The following is a 17,692-nucleotide window of genomic DNA, read 5'->3' as shown; positions in this document are numbered from 1 at the left end:
GCAAGTCCAGCCATCTTCGTGTCATCCGCAAACTTGCTGATTACACCAGTTACACCTTCTTCCAAATCATTTATATATATCACAAATAGCAGAGGTCCCAGTACAGAGCCCTGCGGAACACCACTGGTCACAGACCTCCAGCCGGAAAAAGACCCTTCGACCACTACCCTCTGTCTCCTATGGCCAAGCCAGTTCTCCACCCATCTAGCCACTTCTCCTTGTATCCCACGAGCCTTAACCTTCTTAACCAACCTGCCATGTGGGACTTTGTCAAATGCCTTACTGAAATCCATATAGGCGACATCCACGGCCCTTCCTTCATCAACCGTTTTTGTCACTTCCTCAAAAAACTCCACCAAATTTGTAAGGCACGACCTCCCTCTTACAAAACCATGCTGTCTGTCACTAATGAGATTGTTCCGTTCTAAATGCACATACATCCTGTCTCTAAGAATCCTCTCCAACAACTTCCCTACCACGGACGTCAAGCTCACCGGCCTATAATTTCCTGGGTTATCCCTGCTTCCCTTCTTAAACAACGGGACCACATTCGCTATCCTCCAATCCTCAGGGACCTTACCCGTGTCCAAAGAAGCGACAAAGATTTCCGTCAGAGGCCCAGCAATTTCATCTCTCGTCTCCCTGAGCAGTCGAGGATAGATGCCATCAGGCCCTGGGGCTTTGTCAGTTTTAATGTTCCCTAAAAAACCTAACACTTCCTCTCTTGTAATGGAGATTTTCTCTAACGGGTCAACACCTCCCTCCGAGACACTCCCAGTTAACATGCCCATCTCCTTCGTGAATACCGATGCAAAGTATTCATTTAGGATCTCCCCTATTCCCTTGGGTTCTAAGCATAATTCCCCTCCTTTGTCCCTGAGAGGTCCGATTTTCTCCCTGACAACTCTTTTGTTCCTAACGTATGAATAGAATGCCTTAGGATTCTCCTTAATCCTGCCTGCCAAGAACATCTCGTGACCTCTTTTTGCCCTTCTAACTCCCCGTTTGAGTTCTTTCCTACTCTCTCTGTATTCCTCCAGAGCTCCATCTGTTTTCAGTTGCCTGGACTTAACGTACGCCTCCCTTTTCATTTTAATCAGATCCTCAATTTCCCTGGTTATCCACGGCTCTCGAATCCTACCTTTCCTATCTTTCCTTTTTACAGGCACATGCCTATCCTGCAGCCTTATCAATAGTTCCTTAAAAGACTCCCACATGCCAGACGCGGACTTACCCTCGAACATCCTCTCCCAATCAACATCCACCAATTCCTGCCTAATCCGGCTATAGTCAGCCTTCCCCCAATTTAGCACCCTGCCTGTAGGACAGCACTCATCCTTGTCCATTACTATCCTAAAGTTAACAGAGTTGTGGTCACTATTTGCCACATGTTCCCCTACCGACAGTGATATGTGTGGGTAGTGGGGGAGTGGATAAGGGGAACAGTGATGTGTGTGGGTAGTGAGGGGGTGGATAAGGGGGACAGTGATATGTGTGGGTAGTGGGGGGGTGGATAAGGGGGACAGTGATGTGTGGGTAGTGGGGGGTGGATAAGGGGGACAATGATGTGTGTGGGTAGTGGGGGGGTGGATAAGGGGGACAGTGATGTGTGTGGGTAGTGGGGGGGTGGATAAGGGGGACAGTGATGTGTGTGGATAGTAGGGGGGTGGATAAGGGGGACAGTGATGTGTGTGGGTAGTGGGGGGGTGGATAAGGGGGACAGTGATGTGTGTGGATAGTGGGGGGGTGGATAAGGGGGTCAGTGATGTGTGTGGGTAGTGGGGGGGTGGATAAGGGGGACAGTGATGTGTGTGGATAGTGGGGGGGTGGATAAGGGGGACAGTGATGTGTGTGGATAGTGGGGGGGTGGATAAGGGGTACAGTGATGTGTGTGGGTAGTGGGGGGGGTGGATAAGGGGGACAGTGATGTGTGTGGATAGTAGGGGGGTGGATAAGGGGGACAGTGATGTGTGTGTGCACCCTCGCTCCTGCGTTTCACTCCCGGGTGCTTTCTCCGCTTTCTGCGGCCCGGGAGCGATCTGACACGGGCGTGCTTTTTCAAATTTTTTTCAAACTGTGCATGCACAGTTCAGAGGTCCGATCGTTTCGGCCTCGCTAAGCCCCGCCCACAGCGCGAATGGGACTGGAGATGGCTGAGAGCGTATGGGGGCGCCTGAAAGCAGATTTCTAAAATGGATCTGCATTACGCCCAGATTCGGCACTTAGAATGAAAATGGTAAAATCAGGCCCAAGGTCTGAAATGAAAGCGAATAAAAGTGTCAATCATCCAGGCCCTTTGAAGTTTCAAAAACCACAAGCACTTAAAACCAATTGAGCAATATAAACAAACATAGTGAAATTTGATATAAAATACTGGAAAAACCCAGCAGGCTTGGTAGCATCTGTGCTGAGAGGAACAGAGTTAATGATTTAAGTCCTTATTGACTCCTTTTCAGAGCTGAAGAGAGGTAGGAATTTGAATAGAATAGTGACTGCAGAAATTACAGAACCTGGGCTGTTAATCAAACAATGTTTATACTGGGGAGCAGGTGTTCTGTTTTTCAAATAGATGTCTGGGTTCTCAGCTAAGCAGATATAATGAAACCCAGATGAATGACACTTTTTTTAGCTTTCAGCTCAGAAATTTATAGTCCTAAGGGAAATTTATCAGTGGAATAGATTTTTTTCAAAGCTTTTTTAAATAGATTCCATTTTAGATTGTGATATTCATTGGTTCTAGAAAGTGCAGAATGGGTCAATGAACATGGAAATGCCAGAGCTTCGCATAGGGGGCATGAGGGGCCTAAGAAGGGAGCAGAAGAGGGAGCAGAAACTGGCATAAGAGAATGAGGTGCCTATGGTTAAAAGCCTGGCATAGGAGCCATGAGGTGGACCTTTTGAACTTACCTATTCAAAGGTCCTCCCATGCACGCTAGGGTTCATGACCCCTCTAACGGGCCATGAATCACGACTCTTTAAAACTGATTGACTCTGAAAATTGCAAATGATTATGAGATACCTACTTCCACAATGGAGTCAGCCAGATCGGGGGTGGCTGATGCCAGCTTCTGACAGGAAGTAGCCCACATCCTTTTAAAGGCATTCCCAAAAATTGCAGAGCCCAGGAATGGGGGCAGGAATCCTGGAATTGGGATCTGCCTGTAATCTTTAAAAGACTTCTAAGTCAACCTAACTCAGTGAAAATCTAAGTCATGCACTCAGATTCACATACAGAAGGAAGTAGATTACAGAGTGGCAGGATAGATTGAATGATATCATAAAGGTGTAATAAAGATTAAAGTTCTCGTAGTTTGACATGAATCCAGGCTGAACATGGTGGTCATTCTGGTTTCAGCATCAAGGCTATTTAAAGATATAGATGGACGATTTATCTGTTCTTCTGGAGATATGAGCTACCAGGTTGCGTTCTTTATAATCTTTGCCTGTGGATGTGGATAGTCAAACAGCAGACAGGATTCAAGCTTGCAAGATGGGTGGAGAGAGAAAAAGAGGGTGTCCACTTCATACCTTCTGACCCATGGCACTTCTGTGCTGCTGGTTTACAGGCTGCTTGTTTTTCCCTGCAGGGTTCTTGGAGTAAACAATATTTGTTATCTGAAGTCAGTTTTGGTTATGTGAGCACATGATCAATACTCCCATTGGCCACATAAATTATTCCAAGTTGCAAGCCATTGCTACACTGTGGAGAATGCACAGTGGCTGTTAACACCTACTTATGATAAACTGATTTATCTGCAGCCCTCTTTGCTAGGTATCAATCTCAGAAACAGTGGCCGCTATTTTATGTCATCGCTCGGGCGAGGCTCATAAACTCCTGTCCACAGCCAACGGAGAATTCCGTTCTGCGGGGCGGGCGTGGTGTTAAAATTCCAGCTAGTGACTCTGAGGGCGGGATTTCCAGCCGCATTCACCTCAAAACCGGAAAATCCCGCCCGAGCTCAACAGGCCTTTGCATGGTCCATCCCCCTGCCCGCTACGATTCCCATGGCGGGCAGGACGGGAGAAATCCCTCCTGAGAGTACAAGGATTTTGAAGTTAGTAAGAACACTGACAATGAGAGGTGTGAATTCCACAAAATGCTTTACTCATCTGATAGTACAGGGCTTGAATATTGCTGTAAAAAGGGACAGTTGTCGAGTTGTGTCCATTTAAGAGAAGGCTACCCACACAGGGTCATTTAATCAAGGATTTTCTGGAACCCCAAGGTAATTCTGAGTCTGTGCAGAAATTACAAAAGTCACCTGACTTTTGGTGGTCATCTTAATAGGTTGCTGTTTTATTCCTTTTAAAACTAAGTGATTTTTCCATAAGTGAATACACAAAGTCACTTTTTTATAAGGCATGGCCTCGTAACAAATTTTAAAAAAAAGTTGAGTAGCATCTGTTGATTGTGCAGAAGTAACCAAAGGCATTTAATAAGTGGAGACATCATTCTTTTGAAACCATATTCACTCTTTAGCAATATTTAGAAGCAGCTTTTCAAAGTGATTAGAGTTTATCTGCACACAGTTTTAGATTACACAGTGCCCAAGAGGATAGAGAAATCTTATTTCAGAAGAAAAGCCATAAGAAGTGATTTATGTCCATTGTTGGGTGGTACCAAGAATTGAGCAAAAATTCTAGAAGTTGCAACTTTGTCCTTCTGTTGTTTTGCACAGAGTGTAAATAGTGTTCGCAGTCTTTGGCCTCTAGGCACATTGGAGGCACTAGAAGTTTTTAGAAAAACAATTTCTCCATTCAGTTTCTTCTGTTTTAGACACTTTGACTAGTGAAATTACTGCTACAATGTTGACTTGATTCCTGGCAAGATATGTTAAAAAAAAATCACATGGAACGCCACGACTGGCCAACTTCGATTTTATGGACTGTGTGTGGATGCAAAAATTACCACCATAATTTTTTTTTGCCAACTGTAGCTAATCAGCTTTGCTAAGGAAAACAAGCTATAAATTTCACTTGAAAATTGAATTCTATTGGGAAAAAGACATTGAAATTTTTTTTAAAAAAAGAACCTGAAGACAGCGTTGTTGTTTTTGGCAAAATAAGCGGAGCCAAAATCATTTTGAAGAATGCACAGCCCTATTGTTGCCAAAGGCACTTTGTAATAAAGACATTCAATTTATTAATAAAAGCATCTCTGTCAGGTTAACACTGGCATCCTGAAGAAAAGATTTTGGCATGCTGTGAAGTCTATTTGGACAAACCTACTTTCTCAACAGTATCTCTGATATCTTAAGTGTGGTCATTTGACTTGTTCTTTCACTCCAATTACCGAATCCTGTCTGAAAACCTACTTCTCCATTCAGGCCACCTTGGACAAAGTCTGGATAACCTCGGATCCTGAAATTTCTTCTCAAACTGAAAACCATTACCAGCAAATAAAGGTAATGTGCTGCATTATAGAAACCTGTTCATTACATTTCTGTTTTAAAAGAACTTTACTATCATGTGACATTGGGATAATAAGTGAAAAAATACTGGGGTGTAAAACATGTTACTTCAGAATTCTCTGACATTATGCCACCAGCAACAGATGAAATTTGTCATGTTGCTTTTCTCCAAATGCAAAAATAAATGTGTTCTTTTATGTTGTTTTTCAGCCATTTACGCTGCAGTAGCAAATAAGTGATGTACCACAGCTGTAAATTTGGCACAGAATTAGAAAACAAAGAATAAAAATGTGGTTTGATTAAAAAGAAAATGACAGAAGCAAAGTTTCAGACAGATCTAGAGAGCAATTCAAAGAATCGTAATAAACCAAAACTTTGCACACATTCAAACATACTAATTAGCAGCAATTTAATTTGTCTATTTGCTTATCCTTTGCATCTTTTATTTTCTATATGCTATATTGGAGAGGAGAAGGGTTAGTTGAAGTTATCCGTATGAAGGGAAGCATGAGTAGTTATACATATTGAACGCCATCACAAATTTGATTTGTTAAACCAGAGATTGTTTTACTTTGGAAGAAAGGTTAATAGTAAGAGTAACAATTAGGTTAATAGTAATAGTAACAATTAATAGTTACTTTGGAAGAAAGGTTAATAGTAATAGTAACAATTCCAATTGTTGATTAAATAATGTTTCCACAAACAAATTGCAAACTGGGAGAGTAAATCCTAGAAACAAACCATTTCCAGTCCTCCCAATAGCCTTGTAATGGGCTTGGAATTCCACCCAAAGTGGTGTCGTAAGAATGGAATGTAGCATACAAAATATTGGCTTGGCAGCATACTCAGAAAACTGGAAAGTCAGTAAAGATTTACCAGCTCACATTTTCTTCTTGGCTAAGGGGGTTTTGCACATCTCAGGACTGCTGATTATTTTGCTTTTTGAGTATTTTCACTTTGTATTTGGATTTTATTGCAATCCTTTTGTAGCTGGATTTTTCCATTTGAAGTTACACCAGCACTTGTGACTGATGCTCATCTTATAAGTCAGTTTAAATTCTCTTGCACGCAAACAGGTTTGTAAGTACTTTTTTTGTGTTTAAATTTCCATTAACTCTATTCTTCTTTCTCAGCTTTGCTGCCACCAAATGTCTCCATTGCATTATTCTCGCTGCAGGAAATTTATATATTTAAATAAGTTTAAAAATGAAAGTTAGTTAAGTATTGAGAATGGTGTCAGAATCCTATTCATTGAACAGAAAATGGCAAATCTCCATTCCATAAGGATGAATCCTTTCTTTTGTAACAAACAAAAGTTGTGTTCTATTTTAAAGAAGAAACCTTTACAGTCTCTTGGGCAAATTTCAAGTTTGTGAAGAGAATGAGTGATAGTAAGAAGCTGCTTCTTCAGAACTCTGTTTGTCTGTGAATGCTGTGGGGTATTTTTCTTGCTTCTTAAAATGGTTCTTAAGAGATGTACAAAATAATTAAGAGAATGCAAAAGGCAGATCTGGAATGTTACTTGAAATTAAATTGAGAGAGATAAGGATAGGAGGATGCAATTAGTAAATGAATTAACAAAAGGTAAATTTGGCATTGAAATCATGAAATTAATCTTCAAGCAAAGAACTACTGGGATAGATTTGGGGGGGTGAAAAGTCTGGAATCTTCAAAACACAGTTGAATGCTGCAAGGAAGAATTTGGCATCTCTTTGAATAGCTAAATTAAGTTGAACTGAATGGTCTTCCTTATCCATAACTATTGTGTCATATTATGAACAGTTAGAAATAATAACAGAAACATCGGAATCAGAAAATTTCCTGCTGGTGAGCCAAGTGTGCAAAAGTAAATTCTGCAGCAATGTGAAAATTTGGAAGCAGCATTTGTCCTCCATTTACCAACCTGTTAAATTACATTTTTCCCGATAGAATGTCTATGCAATGATTTAAGGCCTATGCCTTAAAATGCAGTATATTTTTAATTATTTCCTGAATATCAAGATATATGATAACTATTTTCCAGACCCCTGCTCGTAATACTGCTGATTCATTTGGCTTATCAAGGCACCTGCAGCAAGCATGGCAAGATGATGATATCAATTCTGTTGAGAAATTTGGATCTCCATCCTTTTCACCAGCAACCACCAGTGTTCTGCAATCTCCCAGGTATAAACTGGCTAAATATCAAACTATAATGGAGTTTTTATTGTAAGAATACACCAGTGGCTATGATTTTAACTCTATCTAAGTGAACGTGTTTTGAATGTGTTGAGGTCAGACCCTCTGGGTTTTATTTTCAATTCAGGTTCAGGAACCCAACACCTGTAAACTTTCTGGGTCCAGACTTCAGTCTTCAAATCTAAAGGCCACAATTGGTCTGGAGGTGATCTTGGCGCTCAATTACTGGCACCAAGCACCACCAGGAGGCAAGAGCTACCTGCAAAGCATGACTGACAAAGGCAGATGGCAACCATAATGGAGTCTGCCACTACCTTGCAGTGGAGAGGTGGCATCACTTTAGAGGGCCAGTCACTTCAAGGTATAGAAAAGTGGTCAAATGGCTAAATGAAACAAAGTGCATCCAATCTCGCACAGGAGCCCCTAAATCCTAAAATTTCTCAGCTTAAAAATAAAAGACATTACATTTCTGCCTGCTTTGAGCCCAACAGCTGTGAACCAACATGTACACAATTGTTCAGGTCTCTCAATTTACAAATTGAAAATCACTTTCTCACCCTTTTGCTACACGGCAGCTTAATATGCCCTTAATTAGAGGCGAGCGGACTCCTCATTCCATTCCCCTTGTGTTCTTTTTAAAAATTAAGTTGAGTGGTGAGCAAAGCATTGGAATCCTGGGCTTCAAAGCTGGTGGCATTTATTACAAAAGCAGGAAAGTTACACAGACATTGCTCAGAGCAATGCCTTAACCAATCAGGGCTGAGCTGCCTGGTTTAAATTTCAAACAATGCCAGGCAATTAAGTCACCATCAATTGGTACATCCTTTATGACAACACCCCTACCAATCAGAGCCCACTTGCCAACCAGTCAGCACCTTCTTCTCATACAGTATAAATTGGTTGTTTTCCCCTTATGTTGGTATTCTAACTGATGAGTTGCAGGACAGAAAGCTTCGATGTGTCTCTTTTTTCAGCAATACTCAATTATATATATATTTGAAAAGGAAGAATATGAAAAACATGCACATAAAGAACAGAGAAATGGAAACCGAACAGATTTCTCTTATCTAATCTGGTGCTAACGAGAAGCCTTGAAATGGGGCTGGAAGCCTTACTGCCCCATTAATACCGAGAAAGAGGACAAATCCATTTTGAAAGGGACTAATGCCTGAGGCATCTGACTGCTTCAGCAGTCAGAGCATTTCCAAACACAAATTGGAATCATAGGAACCTGCACTATTGTTTTTGATGGGATACGGTGAGCGTGTGCCATATATCATTCCCATGAAATCAAAGCAAATGCTTGTACTTATGTACAGACCATAGGAGCTGGAATGCAGCTCTGGATCACACAGAAATAATCTCAGCCATTGGGTCCCCCTCATCGCGATAGCAAACCCACCATCCCTGCACTCCACTCCATTGACCTTGATTGGGGTTGAGATGGCCTAATACGAGTTAGCCTTAATTCACTGAGCTGCAGTGGGATAGCCAAACTGCCCGCCATCTTGATTTAAATAAAGCTGATGCCTTGAAACCATGGCTGCCTCATCACTGCGTCAGATGAGAACTAGCTGACATGTTCCACTGGTTGTTCACCCAAAATTGGCCCAATGGCTCCATAGGTAAAGTTAGCAGTCGCACGGATACAATGGACTTAACAGCCTGCTTCTGTAATTACCATGATTCTGTGAACAGATTAAAGCTATCTTATTGAGCATACCAGTCAAGAGTGTTTAGGCGTCACTGGCAGTAAGCAGGCACCTCTCAATTTCAGTCAGCTTCATTGCCATCCAGCAAGAGACATAAAAGGTTGGCTTTAAGATCTAGCTTGAGATTGGTAAAGTTAACCTTTGATCTTGATGCTGAATTGGCTGTGAACGTAAGGTAACACCTATGATCCAAGACAGTATCACTCCTCAGCATTCAAATATTAATAAATAATTTGAGCTTTGCTTCTCTGACCTGCACTCCTCACCCTTTCCCCCCCCCCCCCCCCCCCCCCCACCACCACCACCACCCACACACACACACACAGGCATATTTCTATCTATTATTTTAATATACAGGGTAGTTTGCTCCTTTAACAGTATCAAAAATTGATTTTTTTTTTCCCTGTCATTTGATCACGCAGCAGAACTATGTCAAGATTCTCTGAGGGTACATCTTGCAATAAGCAGTGCTTCGGGTCAGAGAAAGAAGAACAAATCTCTCTAGAATGGTAAGCAAAGCTATTACTTTACAAGGCTAGTTTTTCACTAATTGAATAACTGTAAAATAAATAAAGCTTCTTGCTTAGTACTTACTGCTACATTTATCAAAAAAAATCAATCTCCTCAAAACTCCCAAATTTAAAATGAGGCATTTGTCAAGTTACTTTAAACATTTTGGCACTCCACATTTGGATTTTAATGCAACTTAACGTTTTCCGTAATACCTAAAAAAGAAGATTTATAGCACACATACATCAGCAGGCATTATTACACTAGAATTAGAATAGATGAATAGAAAAAAGTAGTGTTCCATAAAATTTGAAATAGCTATAAACTTTTCCTTCTGTGTTGATGGTCTTTTAAGGTAAGTTTAGTTGATGTTCTTACTTGACTTCCTTGCTGAAATATAATTTATTGTGAACTCTTTCTAGGAAATTGCATTAACTCCAGCTATTTACCTTTTTGTTCTTGTTACTGATAGGGGCTTTAAGGATGCTCACACCGCACAGCTAATGCTGAAACGAGCTCAGAAAATGAAATCCAAGAAAGCAGAGGCTAAAAAATTGCAGGGTATGTTTATATTCCCCCCTGCAACTTGGCAGTCATCCAGCGGCATTGAGTGAAGGGCAAAAAATTGGGTTCCATTCACATATTCTTTATAGACAAGTGTTAACTCTTTCATCCAACCATAGTGCGTGAATCTTGAATCAAATGTATACAAGTTTATTCCTCTGACATCCACAAACATGTCTTCTGAGTGTGATTATAATTACAGGATTGTAAACTTTCTTGCATGTTAATTCCGAATTATTATTCAAATGCATAATAATTGGTGAGCCCTCGATGATTCAAAATTAATTTAATGACAGTTAATGTATCACTTGCCCCTTTAATAAAAGATTTAGTTTTCCTTTCAGGCAGAAAGAATAGAATGCTGAAGCAATCCCGCTCCCTCTTTCCTTGCACTTTATTCTGAGCCTACATTTCTTCCTCGCCAGATATTTGCCACTTTCTCTGATCTTCCCCTTTCTGAACCTGACTTCTCAACAAGGCTCTCGGTTTCATCCATTTATGTCCAACCTCAATGAATTCCAAGCTCATCACAATACTGAACTCTTTTTTATGATGCCTTTGGTTCCTTTTTGGATCATGAATCACCCTTCCTCACTCTGTGTCACATGTTCTTAATGATAGGAACCCTTCCCAATGGCATCATCGCTTGATCTTTTTATTGACAATAAAATCCTTGGACTTGGATTTCGCATTCTCTCAGTTCCAACCACGGTATTATTATCATAAAATCTGCTGTTAAATCTGCTATATGGCAAAATAAACTTGACGATCTTACTCCTCATCCAATTTCCCATTGTCAAACACTAAACCATCAATTCCTGAGCTGCTATTCATCCAATTTGTTTTTCAGCTTCTTGCTTCCAACCTCACATTTTTCGCAACTCTGTAAGGTCAATTTCTTACTCCTATGTAAAATGTACAGAGACTAGACCAATTGTTTCAGTCTGCTCCTATCCCATTGAACTCATTTTCTTTTGACACCATTCTCCTCCCCCCCCCCCCCCCGCCACCCCCACCACCACCACCACCACCCACCCCCTCAAACCGCCCCACAAACTCCTAGCTAGCCAAGCCCTCGTACTCCATTGACAATTTCATTTTCTCCGGCCCCAAATATTTCTGTTTCATTCTGGATATACACTTCCTGCACATTTATTTTTTTCAAGGGAAATACTCTCTGGGCTCTTCACTTCATTCTTGAAAGGAGACCTGTTGGTCACTTGCCCCTTTAACAAAATATTTAGTTTTAGTTGGTCACCATCTTTCCACCTGCCTGAACTTGTTCTCATCCTGAAAACTCACTCAATTCTACTCTCTTCCATCATTTGGAATTTGCGTGGGTGCCAACTATGCCTGTGTTTTTTTATAGGACTTGTGGAACACTCTGTTCAATCTGATGTAGGCCTTCACCCTAAAGCATCCCTTGTGGAATATAAAATATTCCATGTCACTATTTCAAAGAAGAACAGGGGAGCTATTCCCAGTATTCTGGTCTATATTTATCCCTCACTATAACAGAAAACATTTTCATCATATCAGTGTTGTTTGTGGGTGCTTGCTGTAAGCAAATTGGCTGCTGTGTTTCCTACATTATGACAAGGACTACAATACAAAAGTGCTTAATTGCTATAAAGCACTTAATAGACATATTCACATGAAGGAGAAGTCATGGACATTCATTTTACTCACGTGAGATTTTACAAATGGATGTGGTGCATGTCTGAATGTCAGCAAACAATGTGTTGGATGTCGATAACCCCAAATTAATATTTAAATTAAAACTCTGGCCGGTTTCAAGGCATTTCCTTCGGTCACGGGAAATGACATGGAGTAACAATTATACTTATTTTTCTAATAGGTCATTCTAATTTTCCAAGCATAAGTCAATCAGAAATAAACAAAACAATCAAGATTTTAATTTTTGGCAATGTTTTTTCCACAGACATCAGTTATAAGTCCACTAATTCCCAAAGCCACCTGGATCATGCTGTTTCTTAGAAAACTCTTTCTCCTCTTTTCTGTCTAGCTATTGTAATTGCTCTGAAGATTCCACTTGCTCTACCAGAGCTTCTGAAATCAGCTTTCCCTCTCCTAAGTTTCCCTCTTGACTGTGATTGACTAGATCCTTGATTGTGCCCTTCTCATTTCCCATGTTTCTGTTTGTCCTACTTCCTCTCACAACATCTGAATCCTCCTTGTCCCCACTTAACCCACCAAATACTGTGTTTATCAGGGGCTCCCCACCGACGAGTTTGAAGGTGGGAGGATCGCAAAATCCAGCACATGTCCTGCACGGCCATCCCCCTCCCAAATTTCATGGAGGGTGGTGGAGGCACTAGGTGCCCTGCCTGTCCTTGAGGCCCTTAAGTGACCAAAGAATGACCACTTGAGGGGTACATCCCACTCCCACCACCATTGTACCCATGGCAGAAGTGGGCCCCATAGAATGTGATAAGCTCCACAGCTTTAGCTGTTGGGTTGGTGTTGGGCAAGTGGGTAAGGACCTCCTTTGCGGTTCCATTGTGCCCTCCACCTCTCCCCGGTCTGAGGGTCATCCTTCAAGCCTTTACCCTCGGCTCTCAAACATAGCTGTCTTTAAATCCGGGCTCCTCTTCATCCAGATTGCCTGTTATCCCAGTAGTGACCACCAATCCCATCAAGCAGAGCTGGGACAACAGAACTGCCAACTATCCAATTGGTCAGCATCTCTCTAAGGCAGGACCTCTTCAAGTGATGGGGCGAGACTCACCTCAAAGCAATTAATGTTGCTCACAGAATTAAATTGGTGAGGGTCAGCAACTACTATAGTGGGTGGGCAGGCCGCCGACTATGTAGGTGGGTGGTCAGGGACCACATTGTCCAGTAAAGTCCAGCCCTCCTTCTGTACCTATCCAGTGACCCTTGCTGGAATGGAATGTGCAGAGATATCAGGTAAGACCTATCTCACTTGTGATGGACAACCAGTCAACACTCTTTGGACTCGCACATAAATAATGACAGCTTGATTAACATTTCAAATGAAGTATAATCATTCCCCGTAGAACTGCAGCCCACAGATTCAACGACATCAAGGGGAAAAGAGAGAAAATTGATGAAAATGGGAAAAAAAGAAAAATAACTTACTTAAGACCAGATATCAAATTGATGGAAACATTCCAGGATGGCCCAATAGAGTTTCAGCATTGTATCTCAAACTGACTTGATGTGCCCCATGAGGTTGACTATCATCAGTCTCAGAATATTCAGGAAAGGGAGGGAAAAAATATTATCTGGCAAGGAATTTCTTTCCAAGTCACACAAATATGCCTTTTGGCTGTCTGCCCATTGACAGCATCCATCGATATGTCATTGTATTGGCACCATTCTGCTTTCTGAGTAAGAAGAGTGGGAATGTAAGAAATTATGAACAAAAATAAAGCTTCAAAGATGAATCACAAACTTAAAAATAGCACATCAATGGCTTCTTAATGCAAATTACATAAATCAGGAAAAAGTAAAGAAAATTATACCTGAATGTTCATTACTTGGGGTTTTTTCCTATGAAAGCCATACCTATAAACCTTAATGGTCTGTGCTTCCTCCGTGCACCGCAATCAGAGCATTTTTGGTCTCTCAGCAGGAAAGATGATCTGTATCCCAAATGGCCACATATGTTATTATGGTACCAGTCGTATCTTGTAGTCCTTGCTGCACTTAACTCATGGCCAAAGAGAATTATCTTCATAAGCGATGTCTTCAGAAAGCCTGATGCAAATTTGTGCTGTCTGCTAAAAGAACATCTGCAGCTCACATGCAGTCTCGACAAAGGCTTTTCCAAAGACTTTTGAAACTTCTGTCGCCTTAATATTTCAGTCACCTTTAATTACTCGACCCCTTCAATTCCACCCACGCCATTTTTCACATACATCACTGGTGTCAGCCTTAGCTCAGTAATAACATACTCACCTCTGAGTCAAAACCTTATGCAGATGCAGTACAGCATGGCTAAATGTGAAGTTATACACTTTGGTGTGAAACACAGAAAGGAAGAGTATTATTTAACTGGTGATACACTGGGAAGTGTGGATGTACAAAGGGACTTGGGTGCCCTTGTACACCACTCAGTGAAAGTGGAGAGGCAGGTGGAGCAAGCAATTAGGAAGGCAAATGCTATGTTAGTCTTCACTACAAGATTTGAGTTTAGAAGTAGAGATGTCTTACTACAGTTTACAGTTGTTGAGACCACACCTGTCAGTCCAGTGCAGCAGAGGTTCACTGGACTGATACTAGCGTTTGCAGGACTGAGGAGGACAATCTCCAATGAGGAGATTGGTTCAATTGGACCTATATTCACTAAAGTTTAGAAGGATGAGAGGAGATCTATTGTAACGTATAAAATTCTAACGGGGCTGAACAGACTAGATGCTGGGAGGACGTTTGCCCTGGTTGTGGAATCTAGAACCAGGAAGCACAGCATCAGGATACATGATAAACCATTTAGAACTGATATGAGGAAACATTTCTTCACTCAAGGGTAGTGAACCTATAGAATTCTCCACCACAGAAGGCTATGGAGAGTCACTGAATGTATTCAATAAAGAGATAGGTTTTTTTTAGATTTTAATGACATCAAGGCATGAGAAGAAAATGGGAAATGGCATTGAGATAGAAAGTCAGCCATGATCATATTGAGTAGCAGAGCAGGCTTGAAGGGCCGAATGACCTACTCATGCTCCTAGTTTCTATTTTTTCTATGCTTCACAACATGTAAATATTTTACCTCACTAACTAATCCATGTAGAATGCCAATGTCTGTGCTGATGTTTGAGAGGGATGGATACATTATCAGGAGGATTCTTTCTTGAGGTGTCTTTTGCTGGAACTTCATCCTGCAGGAAAGAGAAAAGAGGTGGGGGGATGAAGGTCAGTTGGGAGATAGGAGTAGTGGTGGGAGATAGTGGGGGAATGTGGGAGAATGGAGGTCAAAGACTTCATGGTAATGGAAGATCAAATGCCTTGGCAGGGAGAGGAGAATGGGACACTGAAGGCCCAGGGAGGACAATGGAAAGTCAAAGTCAAAGGTCTGAGGAGTGGAAGCTGGATTCCAAGTAGGGTAGGGCAGGGCGAGATCAGATGGAATGGGAGGTGGCAGTGTGGGTATACGTGATTGAGGGTGGTTATCCAGGTAGGCAAGCTGGATCCAACAGGTAAGTGAAGAGGCAGTACTTGCCTTAATTTAGCTACCTGATTCTTCCCAGTTCAGTCGATCTAACTGTCACAGTTCAATCTTAAATGGAGAATCTCACTACGTTATTTAAAGTGCCAACCTCCCTGTCTTTTTCCCCTCCCCTCCCCTCCCCCCCCGCCCCGCTTGGAGCAAGATGAAATGAAGTTGAGAATGTGATGAATGTCAAACAAAGTGTGGCCTATGAATTGGAGAAAGGAGTGAGGAGAGTACTTGACACTTTTGCAAGAGATAGGATGTGAAAGGAGAACAATGTTTGTACTCTGTTTGAAATAAGAAAATACGTTGCAGTATGCCCTTGAGATTATATGCTGATAGTTATGTTGAAATTCAGGACCCTTGTCTTTTAATTGCTGTTGTAGCTGTAATTTGTAGCATTGTCACTTCAGTGGACCATCTTGTACTTGTGAGCTTTCAGCAGCTCATTAATCTCCTGCCATAAGAATCAGTCATGTTGAAGTTGGAAATCTGATGATTTTCTCCTGTCCTTGCTCCAGATCCAGTTGTGCGACTGGCCTTGTTCAAGAATAAGAAAAATAAATATTCTCCTGTGAAGCCAAAGAAAAAGATATGTGATCGTGTGGAATACTTCAGAGGTAAAAGAAGCTACCAGTTGTAATACCAATATTTTGAGACGGGTTTTAGGTCAAATGTTTATTTGTTTCGGTCCTTGTTGGACAAATATCGGGCGGGATTTTACTGCCTCGCTCATCCCGAAACTGTAAAATCCCGCCCAAGGTCAACGGACCTTTCCATTGTCCGCCCCTCGCCTGCTCCGATTCCTGTGGCGGGCTAGGCGGTAAAATTCCGGCTAATATCTTACAAATTAGCCTTGATCGGTAATGCAAAATATGCTGTATTGCATGGACTTCCTACTGTGCTGCCCACCAAATAGTCAATTCTATTGAAGTCAGTTGGCATTCAATGAGCAATCAATGCGATACTTCCTTTTATGCCAGTGAGGCACATTTATGCAGCATTGTCTTCTGCATAATATTTTATAAAGATCAATGATAATAGTAGGAATGATGTAAAAGGCACACTTGCATTTGTGCTAAAATGTCAGTATTGTTCAGAGATGCATCTATATACAGGTACAGTGTCTAAAATCTGGATATCTAGCAACTGGCAGTGTCCAAAAACTGGAAAAACTTTTATGTTTCTATGCACGATAAGGGAAATTGTTGAGAGGAAACAGCAGCTTCTTTTTTAAAATACCACAAATAATATTAATGGGACGTTGAAGAGGTTCTGGTGCAAGGGTGATCCCTTGGAAGCCCGTTGTTGGTTTTGCATGGGTGCCTGATTTGATCTTCAGGATGCACACGGAACTGTCGATTGCTGATCATGGAGTTGATTGGTTGTAGGGTTTTCACACAGCAAATTATTTTGGAGAGTTTCTGCAGCTTGTCTATATGTCACACTATGTGAAAAACACAGGATTAGTCAGCAAAGGCCTTCTGCCTTGCCTAAAAGCAGCGAAGGAGGAAAACTACCCCAGCCTTGCGAGGTTTCCTATCAGATCCACACAAACTGGATACAGGGCTTAATAACCACATCTATGCACCCCTCAAAATGGATCACCCCTCTGACAACGCAGTAAGAAAATGAGGTCCAGTTTGATCCCACTTGTCTTGTATATGTTGCTGCCCTGTGCTTGCATCTGATATAGATGTAAAGCATTCAAAAAGTTGCCACACGTATTTGGATGCCGATCTGCCCTAAACAATGTTTTGTAAATTCAGTACATTAAAAATTTAAGTAGATTATCAATAATAATTTCCTTTCTGTTACTAACTACAGTGGCAACTTATGACTAGTGCGGCATGGTGGCACAGTAGTTAGCACTGCTGCCTCACAGCACCAGGCACCCAGGTTCAAATCCCAGCTTGGGTCACTGTCTGTGTGGAGTTTGCTCATTCTCCCCATGTCTCTGTGGGTTTCCTCCGGGTGCTCCGGTTTCCTCCCACAGCCCAAAGATGCGCGGGTTAGGTGGATTGGCCATGCTAAATTGCCCCTTAGTGCCAGGGGGACTAGCTAGGGTAAATGCATGGGGTTATGGAAATAGGGCCTGGGTGGGATTGTGATCATTG

General features: G+C 41.6%; 1 protein-coding gene across 1 annotated transcript in view; it reads left to right on the top strand.

Annotated features, from left to right (window-relative positions):
* lrriq1 (leucine-rich repeats and IQ motif containing 1) overlaps window positions 1-17,692 on the top strand; it is a 147,667-nt gene that overhangs the window by 93,352 nt on the left and 36,623 nt on the right. The window contains 5 exon segments of the mRNA XM_078221103.1: window positions 5,328-5,405; window positions 7,435-7,577; window positions 9,724-9,810; window positions 10,284-10,372; window positions 16,097-16,195. Coding sequence (XP_078077229.1) covers window positions 5,328-5,405; window positions 7,435-7,577; window positions 9,724-9,810; window positions 10,284-10,372; window positions 16,097-16,195 — 496 coding nt within the window.

Source organism: Mustelus asterias, chromosome 9 (genome assembly GCF_964213995.1).
Source record: "Mustelus asterias chromosome 9, sMusAst1.hap1.1, whole genome shotgun sequence".
In the NCBI taxonomy this organism is placed as follows: domain Eukaryota; kingdom Metazoa; phylum Chordata; class Chondrichthyes; order Carcharhiniformes; family Triakidae; genus Mustelus; species Mustelus asterias.
The sequence above is the reverse complement of the archived record's forward strand: the minus strand, read 5'-3'. Positions and strand labels throughout refer to the sequence as shown.